At 40.4% G+C, this 26,033-nt stretch overlaps 2 protein-coding genes across 23 annotated transcripts in view; one reads left to right on the top strand and one right to left on the bottom strand.

The window, feature by feature from the left end:
- The window catches only part of ZNF236 (zinc finger protein 236), a 221,643-nt gene that overhangs the window by 3,079 nt on the left and 192,531 nt on the right, over positions 1 to 26,033 (bottom strand). For 13 of the 18 annotated variants that reach the window (XM_075921084.2, XM_089776337.1, XM_089776341.1 and 10 more), the window contains one exon: positions 19,182 to 24,447. The gene's annotated coding sequence lies outside the window, so the exon portion shown is untranslated. The remainder of the gene's footprint in view (positions 1 to 19,181; positions 24,448 to 26,033) is intronic. The other 5 variants (XM_089776345.1, XM_089776346.1, XM_089776347.1 and 2 more) reach the window with 2 other exon arrangements.
- MBP (myelin basic protein) overlaps positions 1 to 26,033 on the top strand; it is a 169,056-nt gene that overhangs the window by 116,036 nt on the left and 26,987 nt on the right. For all 5 annotated transcript variants that reach the window (XM_075921091.2, XM_075921095.2, XM_075921093.2 and 2 more), the window contains exon 4: positions 21,984 to 22,414. In XM_075921091.2, the coding sequence (XP_075777206.1) occupies positions 21,984 to 22,414 (431 nt within the window). The remainder of the gene's footprint in view (positions 1 to 21,983; positions 22,415 to 26,033) is intronic.

Genomic DNA, 26,033 nt, shown 5'->3' with positions numbered 1-26,033 from the left:
GGGTGTTGCCTTTTTCATTGGATTTTCTGTATGATGGATGGATGGGGAGATAGATGAAATAATTAGCTTTTACCTATAAAGCCCTAAAGAGCTTAGGAAAAGCCTACCAGAGATCATCTGTGTTTTCAGCTAATTTTTTTTCATGCTCATGAGGTGGGTTTAAACTTCTTTTGGCTGGGGCCACTTTGGGTAAACACATTTAAGGAACTCAATCACAAGCTAGAAGATGGTTTTTAACACCTCCAAATTTGCCTATCAAGCCTCACTGAGAGACTTAAGTAGCCTGAACTTGTTTTAAACTAATTCAGCTAACATGATTTTAGGCCCCAGTCTCTGCATCTTCATCAACAGTTGTCTGCCTCCTACCATTCCCTACAATGTGCTGAAAAGGCCTGAGCAATCTTAATTCGTTTGTTCATCACTGCTGGCACTGTTGTAGCAGCAAAATGGAGCTGAGCATTCTATTTTTTTAAGTGTAACAAGTGTGGATGGATGAGGGTTTTCCAGTGATCAAAATAAATATGGCTGTAACTTAAATTCTACCATATGAAAATATACAAATCTGGTCAATAATAAAAGATAATGCTGAAGTCTTTTAAAAACTGTGATACCTTTGGATTAGTTTCAATCTTATGATTGCTCTTAAATGGTGATTTATTGTAACTGTAGCTGAGAAGTTACATGGAATTCACTAAAAAATGGAAAAAAATTGTAAGTGGTCACATTTATGTATAGCATCTTTCATTTAAAAATTCCCAAGAATTTCACAAAAGTCAGTGGGGTTGTATGGATATAAATCAGGCACAGTATGGTGCTGTGTTTGTCGGAATGACTTTGTGTCACTAAATGCAGCCACTATTCATGAATTAAAACATATACAAAAATATTAAGGGGAAAAGTGAATATTAACTCTGGAAAGAAATGTAGAGAAATCTTATACAATTTACATCTGCAAAGTACTGTATGCACATTTACTAATTAATTTTCACAGATGATAAAGTATGAGATTTATCATTCCTGTTTTGTCACTGGGAAAAACTAAGGTCAAGAGTTGCTGTTTTCAGAAAGGCATATTTGCAATTGCTTGTACAAAAATGCATTTGCATCTGTGTGCCTAACTTGTGTGTTCATTTATTGCAGCATGCATACAACAAATGATGTTCTAAGTAGTCACTAGTTATCAAACTTGAAAGTGTAAAAGCACTTCCCTTTCACCAGCCAATGTTGGTCCATTAAAAAACATTACCTCTCTTATCTTGTCTCTCATATTTTGGGATCAGCATGGCTATAACAACACTGCAAACACCTGATTGCCCATTTATCATGGCTGGATATGCATGTAAATTAGGCACTTGTTTTCCATGTATAGTAGCTTCCTTAAAGTTCTGAAAATCTGTTCATGTGCAGTGTGCCCAAGACCAGAAATCCATGTCAGAGCCTCCATAAATTATTTCAGAGATTCTTGGTCCCATCCTGAGCAGTAACTGAACCATGTGGGAACTTACCTATGAATTGGAACATACTTTGAATTTGTAAAATGTTTATAACATTTCACTTGACAGTGAATTCTTCACCACACTAGTTTTCTTGCAGTTTCTGTTTGTATGGTACACTGAAGATGACTTTATACATATTTGAAAGCAAGATAAATTATGAAGGGTTTTTTTTAAATAGCAGTAACTCCCACTAACTGGTACAGGGCTTTGCACTGTGCAAGCAGTTTCTCGTTCTTAGAATGCAGTTACTGAAAAGCAGATATTGTGCGAAGTACCATCGATCACTGCCTCTGTTTTATACAGTTTGTCACCATTGTTCTTCGTGTAGCATTGAGTCACATGTAGAAGTATAATACAGATTGCAAGTGTTGGGGAGGGAGGAAAAGAATGTTAAAGTAACCCCCTTGTTTTTTAAATAATTGAATATCAATATATCCATGTTTGAATAGAAAATATGACTGACTGAAATAGCCCTCTCACCTACAGGAGTCTATAACAGACATACTAATAGTATATATTAAGGTGCACAATAATTTTTGCATGATAGAAAGAGGCACTGAAGTTCAAAACATTTGCAATATCTGAAGTTGGATCTGACAGCTTTCAGATATCTGTGACTATTATGCTTACCTGTTGATTAATAAAGTGAATGTAAATCTCTAGGCTGTGTATTTGGTTTTCAAAAGGTTTTGTATCCATGTATATGCCTCTAGTTTATTTTTAGGGCTTGTCTACACTGCTACTTTATTGCACTATAACTTTCTCGCTCAGGAGTGTTAAAAAATATGCCCTTGCCTCCGGGGGGTAACAAGTTACAGCACTGTAAAATGTTACTGTAAACAGGCTCCCAGCAGTGGATATCGCGCTCCCAGGCACACCAGGTGGTTTCCCTATAACACTAGGAGTGCTCTCTTCCAGCATCGGTGCCATGACCACACTGTTACATTAAAGTGCTGTAGACAAAATTCTAGTGAATACCAGATGACCAAGAAATAATTTCTAGTGTACAGAGTTAAAAACCTGGCAGATTGCATTTAATTAAACAAGGCCTTTTGTCTGACCACCTTGTGGTATGTTCTGGGTTCAGATTTCTTCATTTATATTAGATTCAAATTATTTGTCATTATGTGACTCTTATTGAATCCAATTACAGGCAGTCCCCGGGTTACGTACAAGATAGGGACTGTAGGTTTGTTCTTAAGTTGAATCTGTATGTAAGTCGGAACTGGCATCCAGATTCAGCCGCTGCTGAAACTGACCAGCGGCTGACTACAGAGAGCCCGAGGCAGAGTTGCTCTGCCCCAGGCTTCCTGGAATCAGCCGCTGATCAGTTTCAACATGCTGAATCTGGATGCCAGTTCTTACATACAGATTCAACTTAAGAACCCCAGGCGTCCCCAAGTCAGCTGCTGCTGAAACTGATCAGCGGCTGATTCCAGGAAGCCTGGGGCAGAGCAACTCTGCCTCCGGTTTCTTGTAGTCAGCCTCTGGTCAGTTTCAGCAGCGGCTGACTTGGGGACGCCTGGGGCAGAGCAGCTTGGGTGCTGCTGGGTTGCTCCAGTAGCGCCGCTCCTGGGCGCTGCTGGACCAACCCAGCAGCACCCAAGCTGCTCTGGCCCAGGGGGTCCTGATTCAGCTGCTGCTGAAACTGACCAGCAGTGGCTGAATCAGGACGCCTGGGGCAGAGCAGCTGGGGTGCTGCCGGGTTGGTCCAGTAGCGCCCAGAGAGGCGCTACGGGACCAACCGGCAGCGCCCCAGCTGCTGTACCACAGGCGTCCGGAGAAAAGCCGCGGAGCACGCTGGCAGTGGGACAGCCGCAGCACGTCTGGGCTGTCCTGCTGCCCGCGTGCTCCACGGCTTTGCTCCCCGTCTCCCTGGTCTGTTTGCTCCCTATCTCCCTGGTCTGGGGAGACGTGGAGCAAAGCCGCGGAGCACGCGGGCAGCGGACAGCCCAGACGCGCTGCGGCTGTCTTGCTGCCGGCGTCCTCAGAGGCTTTGCTTCCCATCTCCCTGGTCTGCTGGTCTCCAGCAGACCAGGGAGACGGGTAGCAAACCCCGTTCATAACTGCGGATCCGACATAAGTCGGATCAGCGTAACTCAGGGACTGCCTGTACTTTCATATAGGCTTCATTTATAGAGATTTACTTTGCCCGTCACCAGTTCTATTTTCCTTCCCTTTTACAGATTTTCTGCCTACCTTTGACTGCTTAATTTACCATCACTGCTTCCCAGTATAAATGTACTGTACACAATCTTACTTCTCTTGTACTAAGTCCATCAGTAGTTTTGTATTCATATATTATGAATGAATAAAGTGATGTTTCCCTCCTTGCTTCTTCCTCATCTCAGCCCTCTTCCCCACCTCCCTCAAAAAAAGTTGCATACAGATGACATAAGCTGTCATCTTGCATTGAGGACACAGTGCTGCTCTCACTAAGCCAATGAAATAAATCTTTTGGCCTCAGTGTAGCAGGATTTACCCCAGATCATTTACAGCAGCATGCTAAATCTCTAAGCATATAATTCATGTTAAGCAAATGCAAGCATGGACACTAATAAAAACTGTCACTTAAAATTGTAAAATGGTCACACAGTAAAATACATATTAAAATAAGTAAAAAGCTAAGGCAGCAGTGTAAGATCCCTGGGTAATTACTAGAGCAGGTTCAGGCCCATGACAGTAACCAGCCAACTGGGGTTGTACACAGTGACAGCAAGTAAGAAAGCTTTTGAACACAGTCGATCAGAAAAAGAAAATCCAAATGCGTCCAGAAAAAAGTACAGAAAAAAGGAACAGTTAGCATTAGAATAAGGCATTCTGGCTAAGTGAAGAGTTAATATGCAGCGGGTTTTTTAAGCAAGCAGAGATAACAGTATTTTGAAAAAATGTTATTTGAAAAGCACACAGCATTAATTCACAGATTCAAAGGCTAGAGAGGACCATTATCTGCAGTTGCTGTAAACATCTGTGGTTACTATCCACAAGAGTCATGCCTCCAAATCAGAAATAAGGAAACCTGGCCAACTACGCATCCAGTCACCTTCCATGCCATCCCCATTTTCAGGTGTAGATGGTAGGTTAAGCAGTGTGGCTGAAATGCATTGCTGTGGAGAGGACCTGCACAAGGCCGATCAACCCCTTCTGTTTCACTTAAATCCTCAAAATAAGGCTCCAGTGGGGTTCAGGTAGCAGACAAGGCTTGTGTGAGCCCAGTTCACTGGTGCAAACAATGACAGTACATGGGAAGGAAAATGTGCACTTTTTGGTTTTGCCACGGAGAGTGGCACAGAAAGGTTTTATCTACCTTGTTGAAGAAGGATTGCCCTACACGATTAACATGGGAGAGCTATCTTGCGGAGTGTAGGGGGAAAAAGTAATTAAATCCTGTATAGTGTTGTTAACGCTTCTGAAGGCTCCTTTGGAAAGAATAAGACATAAAGAAAGTGTGTGGCATGAGGGGTAGAGCTCTTAACTAAACATCTAGTTGAAGAGGAATATATTACCTCTGTGACACCAGCTGCCGAGGAAATCTTTAGAGCTGATAATGGGATTGTAATTAGAAGGTGGACTGGTAATAGTGTGGCTATTTATAGTCATGTTATGGACTGATATTATAGAATTAGAAGGCACTAAAATAGAAATGGAAGGCATAGAAATGTTCATGTAACATCTCTAAAAGAGGTCATCATCACAGGAATGAGCAGAAATCCAACTTTTTAACATCGCCTAACTGTAGACTTACACAATAGCCTAATGACACTTCTAAAGAGTGCACCATTTAAACAATGAATATGTTCTCAAAGTACACTGTGTGCCTAAGTAGGCTGTGGGTATGACAGGACAAACAATACACAGTTTGTATTCACATTTACATTTGAACAAGGGACCATATCAGGTTTCCATGACAATTTAATTCCTAAAATGTTACTGAACTTGATTTCCCAGTTGGTTAATGCTTGAAAACAGGGTATGTAGAAGGTAGGCGGAAGAAGACTGGACTCTTCCAATGGGAAATGTGGGTGAACATACAGGTTCTACAGTCAGGAAGGATTTCAGGGCTGGGCTGTTGTGTTCATGGGGACAATCTTGGGATGTTGTCTAGAAAAGGCATGTGAGGAGATTCTTTCATGTGGTGTGTATTGAGGGTTCTGTGTGTATTATGTGGGAGTTATCTCACGTCCTTGCAGTTTAATAGGTTTACAAGGTTCTTGGGATAGTTGGGAGAGTACATTAGGACCAGGATTTTCAATAGGAAGAGGATGCAGGAAGGTTTTGGCAGTTGGGATGGGGAGGTCAGAACAGGGACTGTCTGCTTGTCGTAGAAGAGTAGTAGAAGGGTTTGAGGAACTGGAACATTGCATATTGGACTCATCTTTGTGGTAGGAAGACTTGAATCCAAACATCTAATATGATGTGCGTAGGATTTTATGGTTAGGGATCAAAATATTTTTAGAATTTGCTGTACCCTATGTAGGGATGTAAAATCCTGTTTAATTAGTTAACGAGCTAAATGTTAAGTTAACCAATTAACTGATTAAATGGGGGGAGCAGCAGGGCTGCTCCAGCCCAGCTGCTTCCAGGCAGTGCAGAGCTGCTGGCTCCCAGCCTTGTGGGCTGGTAACTGGTCCAACGAGGTGGATCAGCCCTCTGCCTGTGGGAGGGCTGTTCCCTGGGTACCGGGTAACCGGTTACCCATCACCATGCCTAACCTTATGTAAGTGCTTTGATTCCTTATTCTGTGGGAAGAAATTAATTTACAGGAATACAGGCAAGTTTCTTAGTATTTCTCTCTTTCTTGCTATTGTTTGTTCTAGGCTGGGGTGGGGAACCTTTTATGTGTCGGAGGCCATTTAACCACAGAAAAATCAGCTGGGGGTTGCACACAAGTGACAAAGGAAAAATAAAAAACAAACCAACACATACCCCCTCACTGGTGTGGTCCCCGACTTAGGAGAAAGACACTGCCCACATTCCCTCCCCCTCCCCCCGCCAGCCTGAGGTTCTCCACCCCTGTTGTAAGCCTTGCAGTAGTTTTGTTCCTCCTTTTTAAACCACAATTAACAAAGTCTATTCCCAGAGCTCTGTTGACAGACTTGAATATGAAGCTACCAAGCAAAGGTATCTTGACAAGCCAGGTAGGGCACTGGGGCACATACAAAACAACAACAACAAAAAACAGATCAGGTCCCTTCTCCCTAGACACTAGGATGCAAAATGGGCCATCTGCTGTAGTGCTGTGCTGCTTGTGGCTCTGTCTGGAGGGGTATTTTAAAACATGCTGTAATGGATAATAGAAACTACCCAGTGGCCTCATGGAGATCAATCTACACCCCATGCCCGAAGCTCATTTCTTCAGTTTGGTCATGCGGGTCAGCATTTGCCCCAGTATGTGTAGACTTTAGTTGTAGACACAACAGGCAAGAAACTTCAACTCAATTCAAAATACAGAACAATCCCTAGCCCTTCTTCTTTTTCTTTTTTTGTTAAGTTATACAATCTACAAGAAATATATACAGGCAGTCCCCGGGTTACATACAAGATAGGGACTGTAGGTTTGTTCTTAAGTTGAATTTGTATGTAAGTCGGAACTGGTACATATTGTAGAGGAAACTCTAGCCAGACATTTCTCCAGAGCTCAGTTTTATTCTAATAAAAGGTGATTACAAGCTAAAGTATCATTTATAATGTGGTTTTAAACATGTCATTTGTATTCCTGCAGAATTGATGCCTAGAGATGGTTTTATATTGAATAACTAACGATGTTGTCATTGTTGATGTTGATTCAGTTTTGAAGACCATGGGCAGCATATAATCTTGCTTACTGAAACAATTTGCTTTGTCTATAAGGGATTTTATAAGGTGTCTGTTTTATTGGTATCCAATTATTGACAATTTTAGACCACCCTTAAATATGAACTCCTTATTAAAGGAAGAGTTTAGTATAGTATCGTTCGTTAAACAATCCTGGAATCAGCCTAGTATCTACTGTTGTAGATCCAATTAGGTAGAGTACATAGCAGAACTGGTAATTGAGACTTTTCTGTCTGGTACTCTAGAAAGCTTACTCTTAGGTGTCTTTGTGCAGGACCATGGGCAGGCATATTTCAAGAAAAGTAAATCTTCACTTTCTGTACCGGATTTTACAGCATCTTGTTGCCATATTACCTTGTCTCCAGGCACCCACAAATTCCATTTACTTCAATGGAAGTTTTGCCTTATCAAGGACAGCAACGTCTGGCCCTACATCTGTTTAGTATTTTTCTATAATTGGCATGGAAATAAGTGGTGTGTCCAATAAGTGCATTATGTCAAGCATGTACCTTGAATATTCAGCAGCAGACGTGGAGGTAAACACACTAATATATTCCAAAATCTAATTGCGGTCCCTGAGCTAAAAGGTGGCTTTGGACTACTGCGGGCTTTGTGTTTTGGGAAGGGGAGGTGGATCTGTGCACCAGCAGCAGGTCTCAGAGGTGCATTGTGCTTGAGACAGCCACCAACTTTTTATTATTAATGGAGATTGCCTATCTCCTAGAACTGGAAGGAACCTTGAAAGGTCATTGAGTCCAGTCCCCTGCCTTCACAGCAGGACCAAGTACCATCCTTGACAAATTTTTTGCCCCAAATCCCCTCCACAAGAATTGAACTCACAACCCTAGGTTTAGCAGGTCAATGCTCAAACCACTGAGCCATCCCTCCCCCAACTGTTGGTTGTGGTGCAGATATAGCCTCGTGCTGTGAACTGAGGTATTTTTTTTAAAAAAAGCCGCATCCCCATCTTACAGAATAACTTTAACATTATGCATTAACCTTACATAAGGATGGCTTCTTGGGGGGAGAGTATGGCTACGTGGAGAATACTTGCAAAAAGAAATACACAGATTAATTTGGGATACTTTGACAATTTCTTAGTTACCTTATTGTGCTTGTCCATTTAGAAATGATTGAATATCTGGTTTTGTTGCTGGCAAGGATTGCAATCTGAATATTATAGTACACAGTCAGTAATGCCATTGAGATAGACATAGCAAGTAAGCATTTTCTTATTTAATAAAAATCAAACTATTTCTGTAAGAAATTGTTTATTCTAATAACAGACTCCATGTAATTTAAAAAAGAGTGAAAATTAAACACTGTAAATTATGCCCCTTTCTCAACTCTGTGGGAAGGCTCTTATGTGTGAAATATTTAGCATAAATAAAAAATATATGTTCTGTTAACACAAAGCAACAATTCTATTTGAAGCTGGTGGGAGGATAAAATTCACTTGTTTAAAAAAAAAAAATCTCTGCGGGTTGTATGGAGAGCTGCCACATGCTTCTCATAGATTCCAATTATATGCCACGGCAAATCCCACTAGCTTCTACCACGGGCTTTTTGTTTTCTGTGCTCTACTTTGTAAGCCTAAGCAAACAGTGTCAATGCCAGGACTATTTAGAAAACAAGAAGGATATGCTACAGATGAGGCCCACACTTCAGAATTCCACTGTGCTATCAACCACCCTGTGGGCATCATTTTAGATCCTCATTGTCAGTTGACAGCAGACATAGTGAACTGACCATGTGAAACAATGCACAGAGTGCTTAAGGTTTCCTGCAAGCTAGTTATATGAAACTTCATTTAAGATGATGAATTGGTTTTAGTAACACTATTAACAATTTTTTTGCTTTTTCCCGAGGGAGTAAGTTTTAACTTTCTGAATGCCCGTTTTACTTAAAACAGTAGGTGAATGCTAGAATGTGTCTCCCCAATGCAGCCAAGAGGCAAAATGAAAGTTCCAAGACTATTTTCTGGCTGTTGTGGTCTGTGCCTGATGATTTAGAATTGCATGCTTTGCTTACGTGTAGATTATGCATTTTTCATTTTACTTGATAGAATATTTTCCCATAGGACACACTTTAATTGTAATATGGTTTGCAGTATCTAATGCAATGTACTTGACAAACATTTGTCTGGATAGTGCTTGGTCCTGCAGTGAGGGGAGGAGACTGGACCTGATGACCTGAAGGTTCATTCTAGTTCTTCGTTTCTATGTTATGTTTAGTTTGCTGATTACCAGGATCAGAATGACACAAGGAAAGAAGAAAAGTGTAGCATCTTTTCTTTTAAAAATATCCACTTTCCTGTTCCTGCATGGCTACCCATCTCAAAGGACACTACTTTTTATTTTTAATTAATTTAATTTTTATTTCATACATTTTAGCTGTGCGTTATCATATAAAATGGAAAAACAAATGAAGCTTTGCTAATTTAATCTACTAAAAGTTGTGTAGTAGCAATAATTCCTTCATATCACCCTGTATAGTGAGCAACTTATTTTTATAAATGCTAATGTTCTATGACAATTTCATTTGATCACAGCTATTCTCACATACCAGTACCTGGAATGAGTTTACTATGACAACGGTACCTTATTGCACTTGGCTACAATTATGTGCTGAAATATTTGGAATGGCACACTGTTTCTAGCTGAGAACCAGGTTAGCAAAAATTAATAATGTTCACATTTTCAGCGATATCACATGCTGACTGCCAACAGCTTTGTTAGACTGGAATTGAGAACCACTGGTTCAACCACTCCAGGTTGAGAACCACTGGTTTAGAGGAAAGTACACTTTTTTCATGTAAAAAAGAAGATAGTTTCAAGTGTTGCAATGGCCTCCTGATATCAATGGGCTCTTCACTGATTGTCTCTCAGGTAAGTAGATTGCTAATCATGTGAGGCGAGAACCTTTCAATATCCCAGTCTGATAGCTTTTACTGAAGGTTAGCAATTGTTTATTTGCTTGTGTTTAAAGTGGTGGAGGTTAATGAAGAATATTTATCTAATCTATCGTTAGTTTTTATGGAAATGAGACTTTAAAGTCCTCAGTCATTGTTTCATTTAAGATTTGGGGGTATTCTTTCTGCTGTACGTATTTTAAAAGTTATTGCACACCTACTCTGGTATGAAGAAAAGATGAGGCCATACAAACACACTTTGAAAATTCGGTAAGACTCAGTGTCTTTTTTGATCCTCTAAAGTTTATATTTTTCCTTGATGTCTTAACAGTTCTGAGTTAAAAGACCCTGAATTGATAGAAAACTGTCCTAGAGCTGTAATTCTCTTCTCAAATTCTATCATACCGCCCAACACCCACCCTGGAGCTACATATGGACAAAGGTCCTCATTCAACAAGTTCATTAAAAGCACTTATGAACGCTATGTTCTTTCAACATCAATCAATTTTTTATTCCTAGACTCAGTCCTTTAGAGTTACCTTATTTCTTAACTTTATCCCCTCTCACCTCCAACAGCTTCAGAGAGCGGGCAACTCCTGTCTTTTCAATGTGGGGATGAATAGGAGAAGTGATTATTCCTGTGCTGTCTCTTATTGGAGATGAGCACAATCCAAAAGGTCCCACTAGATGCTGTTGCCTCTGGAGTAAGTGATGAACTTGTTAGTGACTGAGATGCCACAGAGAGCACTTCCATGTTCATTGGCATGTTACATTGTCATGGTGGTTTTGGGGACTCCTTAGCTCTAGAGCAGGGTTAGGGAACCTTTTTTGAGGTTGGGAGCCGCTGACTCACAGAAAAATCAGTCGGGGGCCACACACAAGTAAGAGGGGGGAAGCCACACCCCTGACTGAGAAGGAGAAATACATTCCCCATATTCCCCTTGCACACCAGAGTCTGGGGGAGGAAGGGGGAGCCATCCCAGTAGATTTCTTGAGGGATAAGGGATCTTTTGAAAAAAGCTTTATTTTTCGAAAGATCAGCGTCTAGACTGGCCCTTTTCTCCGACAAAGCTCCGTGCCGAAAAAAAAAGCGTCAGCCATTTTTATGCTAATGAAGCGCAGGAGATTTAAATCCCCACTTCATTAGCAATTGCGATACGTCTAATTTACATCCCTTTTCTGAAAAAGGGTTGTAGTCTAGACGTAGCCTATTAGTGGGGGGTATTGATTAAGACTATGTATTGGGCTTTCTTTTTTCTCCTTATCATTTGTGTTAGCTGTGCGGAGCAAACACTGTGGGAGCTGATGTGGGGTAGGGGCTTGTGTATAAGATAATGTATTGCTGGGCCAAACTGTTTTCTTGCTCCAACTCTGCAACCCTTTAACACGGGAGGGTAGTAGTAGGCCTGGCAACTATTACACCTGGGCAGTGCATGAGCTAGAAAGCAGTTGACCTGATTTTTAGATCTTAGAGTTGTCAGGGCTTGCAGTTAAGAGAATACATTTTTATACTTGTCAGTAGCTCAGATTAGATCTAGCATTATTTAGACATTCTAAATACGGAAAATCATGATGCCATTTTACAATCACTTAGAATAAAACGTCACTGTAAAAGTGCAGCTATAGTAAGAAAAATGAAAAATGGCATTGTTAGGTTTTCTTCCATCTGCTAAGTCAGGTGAAGGTTCACAGCAGTAAGACTAGATAGACCAATATCAACTCTAAAATTAAGTAGCTGTTTGTCAACAATAATATCATCCTATCCATCAGAATTTAGCCACTGATTTTTAATGCAGAAAGCGAAGTAGAATCAGTTAATTTTTCCAGCTACGATCAGCACATTGTGAGCAGAAATAAAAGCATACCTGTTGGTAGACCAAGTATAATTATGAGCTCCAGACAGTTCTTTCAGATAAGCAGGTGCATGTTTGTATTAGGTACTATTAATTAAGGCCATAACTGCACTTTAAGGAGAAATAAGATGCTAACCTAGTCTCTGACTCTATTCTTCACTCTGTTTCACCAGATTTACAGCAGAACAATTCCACTCTAGTCAATAGAATTACACCAATCACAAATCTGGTGTTGAGTGGGGAACCCTGTTTTTGCCATTCCTTTAGTCTGTTCTTATATCACCCTCTTAGCCTTCCACTAGTACAGGCAGTCCCCGAGTTACGCGGATCCGACTTATGTCGGATCCGCACTTACGAACGGGGCTTTTCTCGCCCCGGAACTCGCGGGCGGCAGGACCACCCAGATGCACAGTGGTCCCGCCACCGCGTCCTCCGGAGAGAGAAAAGCTGCTCCGGGTGTCGCTGGTCTGCTCGGGGTGTCCCTGGTCTGCTGGGAGGGGTCCCCAGCAGACCAGGGACACCCAGAGCAAAGCCTTGGAGGCGGCGGGGTCCCGCACCTCTGTGGCTTTGCTCCGGGTCTCCCTGGTCTGCTGGGGGTGGGGGTGGGGCGCAGCTAGTGCGCCCCCCCTCCTCCAGCAGGCCAGGCTTTTGTTGTGGACGCCTGGGGTAGAGCAGCTGGGGTGCTGCCGGGTTGGTCCTGGGGGGACATACCTGGCAGCGTCCCAGGCTTCAGATTCAGCCGCTGTTGAAACTGATCAGTGGCTGATTCCAGGAAGCTGGGAGCAGAGCAACTCTGCCTCGGGCTTCCTGTAGTCAGCCCCTGGTCAGTTTCAGCAGCAGCGGCTGAATCTGGAGCCAGTTCCGAGTTACGTACAAATTCAACTTAAGAACAAACCTATAGTCCCTATCTTCTACGTAACCCGGGGACTGCCTGTACATTCAGTAAAGTCACTAGTACTTGTCTTGCATTGTTTGTTCTTTCTTATCCTCTCCCCAAGGGAAGAATTGTGTGTGCAGCGTAGCATTTGAAGAGAGTTTTTTTTAAATTAAAATAGACAGTGTGTGTGTGTGTGTGTGTGTGTGTGTGTGAGAGAGAGAGGTGTGTGTGTGTGTGTGTGTGTGTGTGTGTGTGTGTGTGTGTGCGCCTTTATGCCTGGAGCCCAAGGTGATGAAGTTTCTGATGGTCCTTTAATTCTAAGAATTTGACAATCTGGGGCTAGCCTCTGAGAATTATATCTCCTGCCCAGATGAGCTTTACTTTTTATTGTTAGCCATGGCAAAATTGAGGTTTTTTTTTTTTTTTTTTTTTTAAATAATATTGATGTTTACTTTAAACACTTTTCAGTTTTTACTGATTTTTTTGGGGGGTGAGGGGTCTGAATGTATCTACTGTCATTACATTTAAGCTTTGTAGCCAGTCGCTGAAATTGTAAATATCAAAATATACAAAATACATGTCTTTAAATCAAACTGAATTCTCGAACAGCCTATTTCTCACTTCATATATTGTGTGTGTACAGTGAAATATGACATTTACTGATAAAAATCAAATCCTTCCAAACCGGTTTGTTGTAGAAAGAGCAGATCTGTCAACCAGGATCTGTGTCTCAAAGGCTTAGGGAATCTTTAAATGGGCATTGAACAACGTGAAAATAAGGACTGAAACCGATTTGTCATTATACAGGAAGTCAGGATACACATCAGAGGATATGGTTGACTGACTTTAAGTGTGTATCCTTGAAAAATAGATTTAGAAGAAATTGCTCTCTAGAACCAACATCTTTCATGTTGCAATAATATTGGATTTGGCTGAAATTGATTTTTGGGAATAAATTAGATAGATATATAGATCTTAGTACATTACTAAAAAGGAAAGAATATCATGCGTGTCATAGGCAAAATTAATTTATAAAACTAAACATTTTTTTCAAAGGACCAGTCAGTACACTTTGAGGAGTGTGTGTTGAAAATTCTAGAAGAAAGCAGTTCTTGGTTTATTCAAGTGTAAAACAGTAAGCTAGTTCACTAATTAGAATTTTAATCCCAAAATTTCACCTTGAGGTAAGGTCGTTTCTCCAAAAGCAGTAAGCACCTGGGTTTATAAATGAAAGTGCCCTCTTGACCAAGACTACCAGCATTTGCATAATGCAAATTCATATAGGTAGTATGCTGATTTGTCTACTGTGGAGACACACTACCATTTTCCTTCAGCATCTATTTGGTTCAGCAAATGGGGGGGAAATGTTTATGCAACCACTAAACACATTAACTAGCGGAGCAAACACTGTGGGAGCTGATGTGGGGTAGGGGCTTGTGTATAAGATAATGTATTGCTGGGCCAAACTGTTTCCTTGCTCCAACTCTGCAACCCTTTAACACGGGAGGATAGTACTAGGCTTGGCAACTATTACACCTGGGCAGTGCATGAGCTAGAAAGCAGTTGACCTGATTTTTAGATCTTAAGAGTTGTCAGGGCTTGCAGTTAAGAGAATCCATTTTTATACTTGTCAGTAGCTCAGATTAGATCTAGCATTATTTAGACATTCTGTTTAGAGAGCTTTGACCAACTGTTCTCTGTACAGTGATTTTAAAAAATGGATTTTAAACAATTTAACAAGCATCAGACAAAACTAGTAATTACACAAAGCATGTAAAGGCTTGTTGGCAAATTATTCTCAGACTGTAACAATAGAATCAGGCTTGAAAATTATTTTTTTTGCTTTGCATGGACATGGTAAGGATGAATGAAGCTTTGCGGCTAGAATGTAATGGTTCAAATCTAATTCTTCCCCTCCCTAAAATCTTGTTTCTGACTGAGGAATTTAAACAAAACTATTGTTTAAAAAATGGTCCGTTAATTCTCCAGTGATGCGTATTGCAATAGTAGTACAAAGTAGAGTTTAGATTGTGCATTGTCCTCATTGGCATTGAGGAAGTAGATGCAAGGGACCATACATAATCACAGTTCTTTTAAGCCCAGCTAGCACCTCCACCAGTTCACACCATTCAGAAGAGGAGCACAAAGGATGTGGGATTTTGCCTGCTGTAAAGCAGGTTGAATTGCAGCTAGGAGTGTAAAGGGTTAACAGGTTACCTGGTAAGCAGTGTTACCTGGCGCCTAGCTGGAACAGCCTCCTCACCTCTGGAATGGTGCTCATCACAGGCAGGTGGCTACTCCAGTGACCCCTCCACCTGTGGTGCAACGCAGTGAGGCAGTTGCCCAATTAAACATGTAGTTAAACTGGTTAACATTTTAAGTGGGATTTTACGCCCCTCGTTGCGGCAGTGATCTGTGGCGCACCCTTTCTGGGGCATAGCACTAGGAGTGCTGCTGCACAGCAAGTGCTCTGGCAGGGTTCTGTGCCATTTCCAAGAAGGAGTTTCTAGCAAAAAGCTGTAAGAGATCCCTTTTTAACCTGAGAGAGGGGCCTATGACTGTCCACCGGTAGGAGAAATATGATCCACATTCGTCTTGCCAGACATTATTCTGAAATTTAATAACACTGCTCACCAAATAGCCCTGGCGTATCTCAGAGAAACTGCAGTGCTAACCAGAAATGGCCTGGATCAGTTGTGCCCCTTACTTTCACACCCAGCCTCAGGGGCTGTCATGTGCAATTGTTCCCCTGCATCCCGCTTCCTCCCCTCAGCCTCAGTCATATCTCCCTTGTTCATATTTATGTATGGAGGGCTGGTGAGAGAACAGGCTGGAGAGCCTAGTGATGAGTGCCAACTCTGTATTTTTTATATCACATAGAATGAACAGCTCTCTTTCCCAGTGCTTAGCAAAAGTCAGGAGGCTAAGCTCTACTAAAGGCAAGACTGAGGTGATGTTGGCAGAGAGAAATGCTTTGAAGAACTTGCCTTGTTTAGCTAAGCATGTAGCAGATCTGACAGATAATGGGTGAGCAATAATTTTGAATGGAGGGGCATTCCAAATATTTGGTAAGTGGTTAAGGGTTGCACTGGTCTGTAATATTAATGGAGGAGGTGTGAGGTCTGGAATGGAATGTGTGTAAATGAGGGGGTTATGACCTGTGGTAGGGAAGCAGAAGGTTTGGGTTGTTACGTGGCCAGGGGATATGGATGTAAGGATGTGTCCACACTTGTACTCTCTTTTGAGAGAGGGATGCAAATGAAGACATTCAAAATTGCAAATGAAGCCGGGATTTAAATATCCTGCGCTTCATTTGCATATTCGTGCTATAGCATGCTATAGCGCTATTTTGAAATAACAGATGTTGTTAAGACGTGGTTATTTCGAGAGAAAACCCTTTTCTCAAAATAACTGGTAAACCTCATTGTATGAGGGTTATTTTGAGAGAAGGGTTTCTCTTGAAATAACCGCGTCTTAATAGCATCTGTTACTTTGAAATAGCGCCATAATGCGAATATGCAAATGAAGCATGGGATATTTAAATCATGGCTTCATTTGCAGTTTTTGAACGTCTTCATTTGCATCCCTCTCTCGAAAGAGGGTGCAAGTGTAGACATACCTTAAGAGAGGATTCTGGAGAAGGAGAGGTGTAGGAGGGAGTATGGGGGGATGCAGTGGATTTGGGTTGTGATGTGGGGTGCGGGTGCAAGAAAGGAAGAGATGCCAGGTGCAGGCTCTGGCCAGGAGGTACTTACCCTAGGTAGTTTCTAGCCAACAGCCCAGTGGGACCTTCAAACAGATTCCCTGCCTGTCATGTCCTCACACACTGCCAGCTGCTGGGGTCAGCATGTTATGCATATCTGCATAACATGCACCATGGCAGGAGGGAAGCTCTGCAAGCTGCCTGTGCCCACAAACACAGCCCAGACAGCTCCCATTGGCTGGTTACAAAAATCTCAAAAATGAACAAATCTAGAGAAACAAATAGCATAACAATTTTGAGAGTTGTACTACTGGTATATTTATAAGTACAGAGTCTGTTTGATAAAGGTTAAAGCAATGAGCATATGCCTATAGGTTTGAAAAGTACAGTATCCATTTATAAATATATTCTAAGGAAAAATCTGTCATGTTATTTTTGATATTTAGTAGCCAAGAGAAATCCCTCAAAGTATCTTTTCATATTTTCTAAGTTGTAAGTTGAACTTCTTTAGGCATAGTCTACACTAGCAAATTAAGGTGTCTTACTACATCACCTGCGCTATGGCTACACTACAAGCTTTTCCTGGAAAAGGACATGCAAATGGAGCACTTGGTGTGAAAAATCCAGTACCTTGAGCAGCATGGTTAAACTGACCTGTAAAACACCCCCCCCTCCCCCGTCCCCCCCCGTCCCAGTGTAGATAGTTCTGGGCTGCTGGAAGAATACTTCCATCAGCTTAGCTACTGCTTCTTGGGGAAGGATTGTCCTGTCAGAGTAGGTAGTATCTACATTTTGAAGTATTACAGTGGTGCACCTGTGCTGCTGTCTACAGACAGGCATTCAATCACAGGCATGCAAGAGTAAAACATTTGAGTTCTGACAGTCAGTCTCCTAGGAATTAAATGGAGATGTCAAAAAATGCCTGTTTTGAGAGTGTTATCAATACTTCATGATCAGTTAGCCAGGATCAATTTATATTGCATGATTGGTGGGTACAAGGCAGTTAGAGTTGCACTTGTTGAATTTGGATGTACTGTTTTCCTTTAAAAAAAATCTTTTAAAAGAAAAATGTTTAGATTCTGAAGTTAAACACTCACAAGCTAGGAAATATCAATATTAAGATTGCACACGCAACCCTTAATGCAGTGTAAATATGCAATACACAGGCATGCATTCTGTCTCATTCATTGCATAGAATGAACTTGATCATGTGAACATGTAATTAGACTCTCATAATGCATATGTAATATATGCAAGGATAGTTAATTCAGCTTACCCATGAAACATAAGTTATGACATTTCCTAGCTTTAGAATGTTTGACTTTGTAATCTAACTTGTTTTACCATAGCCTCTGTAGGTATTTTTTTTACACCATGTCATGCTGTTTAAAACAGCCAGGCCCACTACAGCGTGGGAAGTTGAGCAAAGAGGGCGTGGGGAGAGTTGCCCAACAGTGTAGTGATTCAAAAGGGGCCCGGCCATTGCTGCTAAGGCAGGAGCACAGGTAGCCAGAGCCCCAAGGCATGTGAATTACAGCTGGAGTGTCAGGCAGTGCACAGAACTGGCTAGGAGTGAGGATCCCTGTAACACCTCTTTCCCCCCCCCCCCCACACACCTTTCCTAGGGGCCTGGCAAGTTTAGTGTCCCCCATCCCCAAAAAGCAGCTGATCAGAGTGCCCTATGGAACTTTGCTACCATATATAAAAAGTCCACAGGGCCAGCAGTGCTCTATACATTTATGCCTCCGCTTGCCATGTGCTAATTCTGTACATAGGTACGTGAGTAGGAATAGCCTAACTCTGCTATTGAAGTCAGGGGAAGCAGCATTAGGCCAACAGTTTTTGAAACTCTCTCTACTTAAATTTTGTTTGCCTATTCCATGTCTCTGTTTTCCCTTACAATGTTTTTTAAACAAGAAATATGATCCAATGAACAAATTCAGCTCTTTAAGGTAATGTGTCCCTTCCCCATTGGCAGTGCTGCTTGTTTGTAGAGAGGTACCTCATAAGTATGTTTGAAAGGTGTATCAATTAACAGGATGCTGTATTTTTACAAGTCAGGATTGCTCCAGGAATTTGTTGCCTCTTCAACATATGTTCAGATTTCAGTTCTGTGTATGCTGGAATTTCTTCGTCAGTCTCTAATTTGGGGAGTCAGTACAACTGATGCACAACCTTTCAGGCATATTCTCTATGCATTTCCTGCAGTCACTGACCAGCTCCACTGGGAAGGGTAGGACTACAATCACATCTCCTTCCTACTACTTTTGAAGTGGTAGTCGACTAGGGCCCTGCATGCAGGATGGCTTCTTATGCCCATCTGCCCTGCAGAGCCATGCTGTGATATAGCTTAACACAGTATTTTCTTCAGCGTAATGAAGGTATTGTAATATTCGTGGGATAAAAGTCGATAGAGTGCTCCATTCTGTAATTATACCCCCAAAATCCTTTCTTTCTGAAAGATATATTGTGTGTGTGGGGAGGGGTGGGGTGGGGGGGGGGGAGAATATATCAAAGAATAAGTTACCATAGAAAGGAAAATCTTGTCTCTCGCTACTTTAATGGCACAGACCATTTCCATCACCTAAAGGAAAACCAATGGTAATCAGCTGAATTCATAATGAAATATTTTTCTTTATAAGAAAGCAGTAAGTTAAAATGTTTAATTATCTAAGAAACTAATACTGAAATGCATATTAGCAGATGTTTTACTAGGTATGACTTATGGATCTCTCAAATAGACTTTTTTCCACTGTATGTTTTTCACTGAACATTAAATGGGGTTAACATAGTGAAAAATTAAATGCATTTCCACTTTACAGCTCCCTGCTTATGTGTGGAGAAAAGCTACTTTTGTGGCACAAATGCCCTTCTTTGTTTCTTACAAATAACTATTCAGTGACACAAAGCACAACTGTTATAAAAGTATTAGTATGCAGATGCTCTGCTGTTTTGTTAATGCATTTAATTAAATACAATATCACTATTGTTTTTCTCCTTAATTGAATTTGTGTGATGGTATAGAATCTAAACCAGTGTTAAATAAATAAAATTAGTTATTGTTTCTGTTGCTCCCAAAGTCACTATTCGTCTTCATCTAGAAAGCTATGATGATAAACCAACAAAATCTGGTAAAGTTTAGATCCTTCAATGCACGAATGTGTAAGCACCCTGGAAATAGCATAAAAAGAACTACACTGCAGAAATCAAAAGAAGGTAGCTGCAATGGTTTTAATTGATAAGTATCACTGCTTAAGTATAATTTTATCCCTGAAGGCAATTCTTAATCTTTTTTAATTGTAGGGAAGAACTGAACTTCCACATTTCCAACTCAGGTAATATCCAAAATTGCATGCCTTACACGTTAGCCTTTCCACGAAGATAAACAGTAGCTAATTTACTAATCTGTACTTCTCAGATTATTATTTGTGTAGGTCTCTGTTCAGAGATTCTATCATACAAATACAATTAATATGCTTAGAATAATTTTGTTGCCCATTGTTTGCATTGTGATCAGTTGTGGCCTTGTTCTCAGTCCATCCCCATTAAACTTCTTTTAAATAAAAGAAAGAAAATCGCAGAATGCTCTTCTTTTCAGCAGTTTAGTGCCATGTAAAAACTAAAATGCTAGGCTGAATCAGCAAGGGGCAAACATCGAGCATTTAGCAAAGCACCTATGTAGTCTGATCTAGATTCCTTCTCAGTGCAACAACTGTCAAATCAAATTGTGGAATTTCATGAGGTAACTAACAGACATCATAAACCCACTATATGCCCAGTTATTCCTGCTCCTACTTAAGCCAGTTGGCATTTTGCCAATGACTTCAAGACTTGATTCTATTTCTCCAGCTGATCCCAGATGAATACTCACTTCTAATAAGGTTCCTTTGCAATCAGATAGGTGACTCTTCACACATTTTTTTTCTTTTAAAAGCGAGCTTTTGCTGACTGCTGAAAAACTCTTCAGAGTTATTTATTTACTACTGCGCCTCATTGGAAATTAGCTTGATTTTACAACACACATTCTGCATCAAATAACATGATTTGTCAATGGAAAGGGGAGCCACTCCCAGAAGGGTTGGAGAATTGGAGAGTCCCTCTATGAGTAGACAGGTCCAAGCTAGTGCACTTAAAAAAAAAAAAAAAAGGCAATGTAGACATCATAGTATTGCTGCAGGTTGGACCCAGGAAAGTCAGCCAACAGGGGTTGGTCTCAGGTAACCAGCCTGAGCTGCCACTTCAAGCTGAACTAGAGTGAGTATACCACACTATAGAAAACACATCTGAAGGATAATTCCCTCTGACTTCCAAATAACACACGTTGAAAAGTTGGCATGAGTGTAATGTTTGCCATTTTACCAAACAGCAAAAAGGGCTGGGGCCTTCGCTGAGAGAGGTATACATGAGGGGATAAAAAAAGAAAAGGTCAAATGTTTCTCACAAGCAGACCGGAAAGTATAACTAGCACAAGAGATGGGGAATGCTATTTCATAGTTTGGAAAAAATGGAGAAGTAAATCAGGCTAAGGCTGCATCTACAAACAGCACTCTTAGCTCAAAATAAGCTATGCAATTTGTGCCATGCAAATTGCATAGCTTATTGTGAGTTAATTTCAAAATAGCTTATTTTGGAAGCTATTTTGAAATAACGGGCATGCTGTCAAGACGCGGAAAACGCTATTTCGGGATACTGGAAGTATCCTGAAATAGTGCAGCTGTCTAGATGCACCCTAAGAGATTTGAGTAATGAACCGGGGAAAAATGTTATCCACTGCAGCTCAGATCCAATGGGGATTTGGACATGAAAGAATTCTAACAGACTCATACGAGTGGAAGTTCTATCCTGTACAACGTAGAGTTCAGAGTCAGAAAAGTTGTAATGACATGCAAAGAGGGACTGCAGCAGAACTGGAAATACAGCCTCAAACCTTTTTATGATCTTTAGAAATAGCGGGGAGAGTGGTCAATGTAAAGAAGTCTTACAGCCAATAGAGAGATGGCAAGTGAAGATATTGATAATAAAACAGTTATCACCTATAGGATAAGCATTGAGATGATTTGATGACGCGGAAAAACTATAATTGCAATTATTTTCAAACACCTTTAATTATAAACATACTGCCCCTATTCAGATTTTAAAACTTAAAAATGATTGAGAGAACAGTTTTGTTGCAAGATAGATTAATTTTCTGAAAGGCATTTGGAGAGAGAACATATTCTATGGATTTTGCATGAAACGACTAACTCAAGGCAAGTGAAAGAAAGCAGCATTGTTTCAATGCTCTGTTTTTCATAGGCCTGTATTCATATCTCATTCTTGTTGTTTGTAGGAGAGGCAGATGTGAACCAGAACAATGGGACCTCCACTAAGAGCACAGCGGTGACAGACTCCAAGGGCACAGCAGACTCAAAGAATGCCTGGAAGGAGGCCAACCCAGCTGACACGGTTGGTCGCCCCCACTTGATCCGCCTCTTTTCCCGTGATGCCCCAGGCAGAGAGGACAACACCTTCAAAGATAGGCCCTCAGAGTCAGATGAGCTACAGACCATTCAAGAGGACAGTGCTGCAGCTTCAGAGAACTCGGATTTGATGGCTTCACAGAAACGCTCCTCGTTCCGGCACGGATCAAAAATGGCAACTGCAAGCACCATCGACCATGCTAGACATGGATCTCCAAGGCACAGAGACTCGGGTCTACTTGACTCGCTGGGCAGATTCTTTGGAGGTGAAAAACATGTTCCCCGGAGGGGCTCGGGCAAGGTGAGCTCTGAGGAATAGAACAGTTACAGCAAAATGAAAAAATACAGTTAAAGGAAAGGGTGGGAGAAAAGAAAGGTGAACTGTGTAACCACCATAGAGCAAGAGTTGATTTAGCTAGCACTAAGGTATTACAGGTGTCTGATATGGTGTTTATCTTCAATAAGAAATACAATAACCTAGCCCTAGAAAAAGTTATGAGCTTGCAACAGAGCATGTTTATCCGTTTTTAGTGAGAACAACTCTTCCACTGTCTGGAACTTGAGTATTTATAAATCAGGGTGTGGCTCTGAAAACATTCCTGAGAGACTTGTGAACATTTTGTAAGTGGTGTATTGTGTGTATATTGAACAATTTTTGGACAAAAGCTTCAGGGTGCTTTTGCTTTTTCTTTCAGGACCATTTTGTCTCTATTTTATCTCCACAGTATTGTTAGTTTTGAGAAACATTATGACAATTCTGCATGGGGAAGGATTTGAAATGGGTCTTTTCCCTTCTCTAATTTCTGAGAGTCTTTTGTTGGAGTCTGTCTTACCAGCATCTATTGTTAAGTTAACACAGCTTTTTAAGACATGAAAGTGGGTTGCTGTGGAGCTAAAAATTATCCTGAAACATGAATTTACTGCGGTCAAGCTATTTGAGCCTGATTGCAAGGGAAGGACAATAAATCACAATTGTACTTTCAAATCTTCTGTGAGCTGAGTATTCACAATTATTAAATTCAGCTTAAGAAAACATCTCCAATGTGATTTTTTTTTTTTAAAAAAAACCACCCATTTGGGAAACAGAAGTGGTGAGAGGTGTAAAAAGTAGTATATACTCCTACCCATTCCAGAATTAATATATAGATTTATAAAAGGCGCTGACATTTCCTTAAAGCTTTGGTTCCTTGACCTGTTGTAGAACTTTTTGAAGAGCCTGTTGCTGTATGAATGTAACAGCTCAGCATGTCTTCATTTGTGGGGTGTGGTTTTTGTTTTCTTTTTCTTCTACGGTAATCTTGAGTGGAAACTTTGCTTTAACAAAATATCACTTGAGTGGGTAGATGAAAAACCATTCACTTCTGTGTTCAGTGTAGTACAAAATACTCAACTCAGGAGCAGTTTCATGTAATTGTCCTCCCTCAGAGAAAATCTGTGATGCTCCCAGCAGCACCTTTAGACATGTTAAATTAACTAAGCAGCTATAATACCTTTTTGTTGTGCAAAATACTTGAGAAGTTTAGACTATAATAAAACCATACTCTAAAAAACTTAGCATGACTGATATAATAAAACATATTTGCAAGCCCTTACTGAACGAGTCAAGCATAGCTCCTAATAATTTTCATTATCAATATGGCCTAGTGAATAGGACAGTAGGCAGAGGCAGGTTCTATTCCTGGATTTGCTATTGACTTGCTGGGTGACATTAAGTGAGTCATTTAACACCGCTGTTCTTCCATCTGTAATTGGGGGATCATGTTTGCCACCAATGAAAAGCTCTATTTAAGGGCAAAATATTACAATGTTGTTCGTGCAGCAGCTAATGATATGCACTGAGCCATTGTTGTCTTGATAAAGGAAAAACTTTTCTTAGAATCCCTTGGCTTTTCTTGCTAACATTGCAACAGGCATGAGCCACTCCCAATACTGATGGTGATTTGAAATGGATTATTGAATGTGGTTGGCTACCTTCAACTCTTGCTATTAGTGTATGATCACAGCATTGAGTGATCTAAAAGCCAGTATGTATTTGCTCTTTACAGGTCAGGAGATGAATGTAAAATAGTATTAGAATCTGCACACAGTAAAATAAAGAGGCAGGTGTTATTTTTTTTGTATTGTAATGGAATCAATTTTCAGTGGTGGTGGTAGTGATCTAAATTTGGGTGCCAATTGTAGATTCCTGTATTTACCAATTATTTTGAAGTCTGTATTTAGTCACATACTATACAATTAAGTACCTGCTCTCTTGTATCTTGCTTGATCTTTGGCACTCTGTTAGATTAAGTTCAGGAATGACTGGAGTGGAAAAATCTCAACAGCAAACAGCACCTGCAAAGCAGAAGAAAGCTTTTATGCCTGAATCCAGACATTTTTTAAGTCAGGAAGAAAATGGTTTTTTTAAACTACTGCTTTTAATGTTTTAAAGTGATGCCTTATGGAGTTAAGCTATAAGCACTTAAGAACTGGTATCTTGGCCTAAGTCAGCTAACAATGCTGATTTCTAGTGCCAAAGCATCTCATTCACAGAAACAACAATGCTGATGAATTAAAAACTTATTTTAGAAATCCACTCCAGTAATCCAACAAGTTCCCCAGCTGTGTGTTTTAATTAATGTTTCAGGCAGCTTAAAATCAGTGTCATGTAGTCATGTTGGATTATTTAGATGTCAGGAAAGGTTTGTGTTCCATAGCTTTGTGTATAAATAAGAGGAAATCTATATTTCTGATTCTCAGTTGTACTTAACACCAAAATAAATTTAATTGCTGAATTATACAGAATTGTGTTTTAAAAAAAAAGTTAAACTCCGTGTGCAGCAAATCTGGAAACTGTCAGAGTTCTTTAATAGATGGCAATTACAAAGGGGTATAAAATGTATTTTGGGGGCTGTGTTGTTTATGTTGCTAGATTTAGTTTTGTAACAAGCGTGTAGCTTTGTGAATTTAAGAGCTATTCTGCTGCTGATGTGTTTCTTGTGGATTCTCCCTGACTACTGCTATCCCATGCACCACTAGGAGCATATATCTGAACAGCCCACACAGTAAATATTGGAATGTAGAGACAACACTTATTCTTTGTACATACTGAGAGCTGACATTCAGGCAGAACACATTATAAATTCCTCATGGAGGCATATTCTTCTTACTCCCAGGGGTGAAAAGTACATTAGTTAATAATGTTCTCTATTGTTTAAAGAAAGGTGGGGTGGAAACAAAATAATATCTGTTTTGTGGCCTGCCTGGAGCGAGTTCTCCCTTACCCTGGAATGCTGGAGCTGTGTTAAGGAAGGTGGGTGTTTTGGGGGAGTAAAGTAAAAATAGAAGCTCTAGAATTTAAGGAGAGATTGTTTCATTTCAATGGTAACAGCTGTGTTTGCCATTTTTTCTTCCCTCTACCAAGATTTTTAATAACTGAACCATATCAATCACACAGAGAACATTTTTTAAGTACAAAAATCCTAATGAAGTCCTCCTTGTTATGTAATCATATAGGGCTTGAAGTCTGCCATGCTTATGGTAAAACCATTATCAGTTCTAGTGGAGTGAGGCTTAGTAAGGATGACAGAATCAAGCCCCTACTCAATGATGGTACAAAGAAAGATTTTTCCCAATGCAAGACACAATTTCTCTGAGGTGTTAATGGTGTTTCCCTTTTAATCACTATAGCATTTAACGTGACACATTCCAATTTTTAAAACTCAATAAAAAATGTAGCTGTCAGAATAATCAAATCTGTCCAACCCCATTTGAAGTCTGTGGTCACAAATACTGTTTTTGCAAAGACTAAATTTGTAAATTACATTATCGGAATGTGTATTTCTTGATTTAATTGTGGAATTACTTTCGTTTTCTATCAAATCTGGGATTGTGATACAGAAACATGTATATTCCAAACTTTAACATTATGTGCTGCTAGC

Source organism: Pelodiscus sinensis, chromosome 2 (assembly GCF_052426305.1).
Source record: "Pelodiscus sinensis isolate ZL-2025 chromosome 2, ASM5242630v1, whole genome shotgun sequence".
Lineage (NCBI taxonomy): Eukaryota > Metazoa > Chordata > Testudines > Trionychidae > Pelodiscus > Pelodiscus sinensis.
Note: the sequence above shows the minus strand (reverse complement) of the source record. Positions and strands in the feature narration are given on the sequence as shown.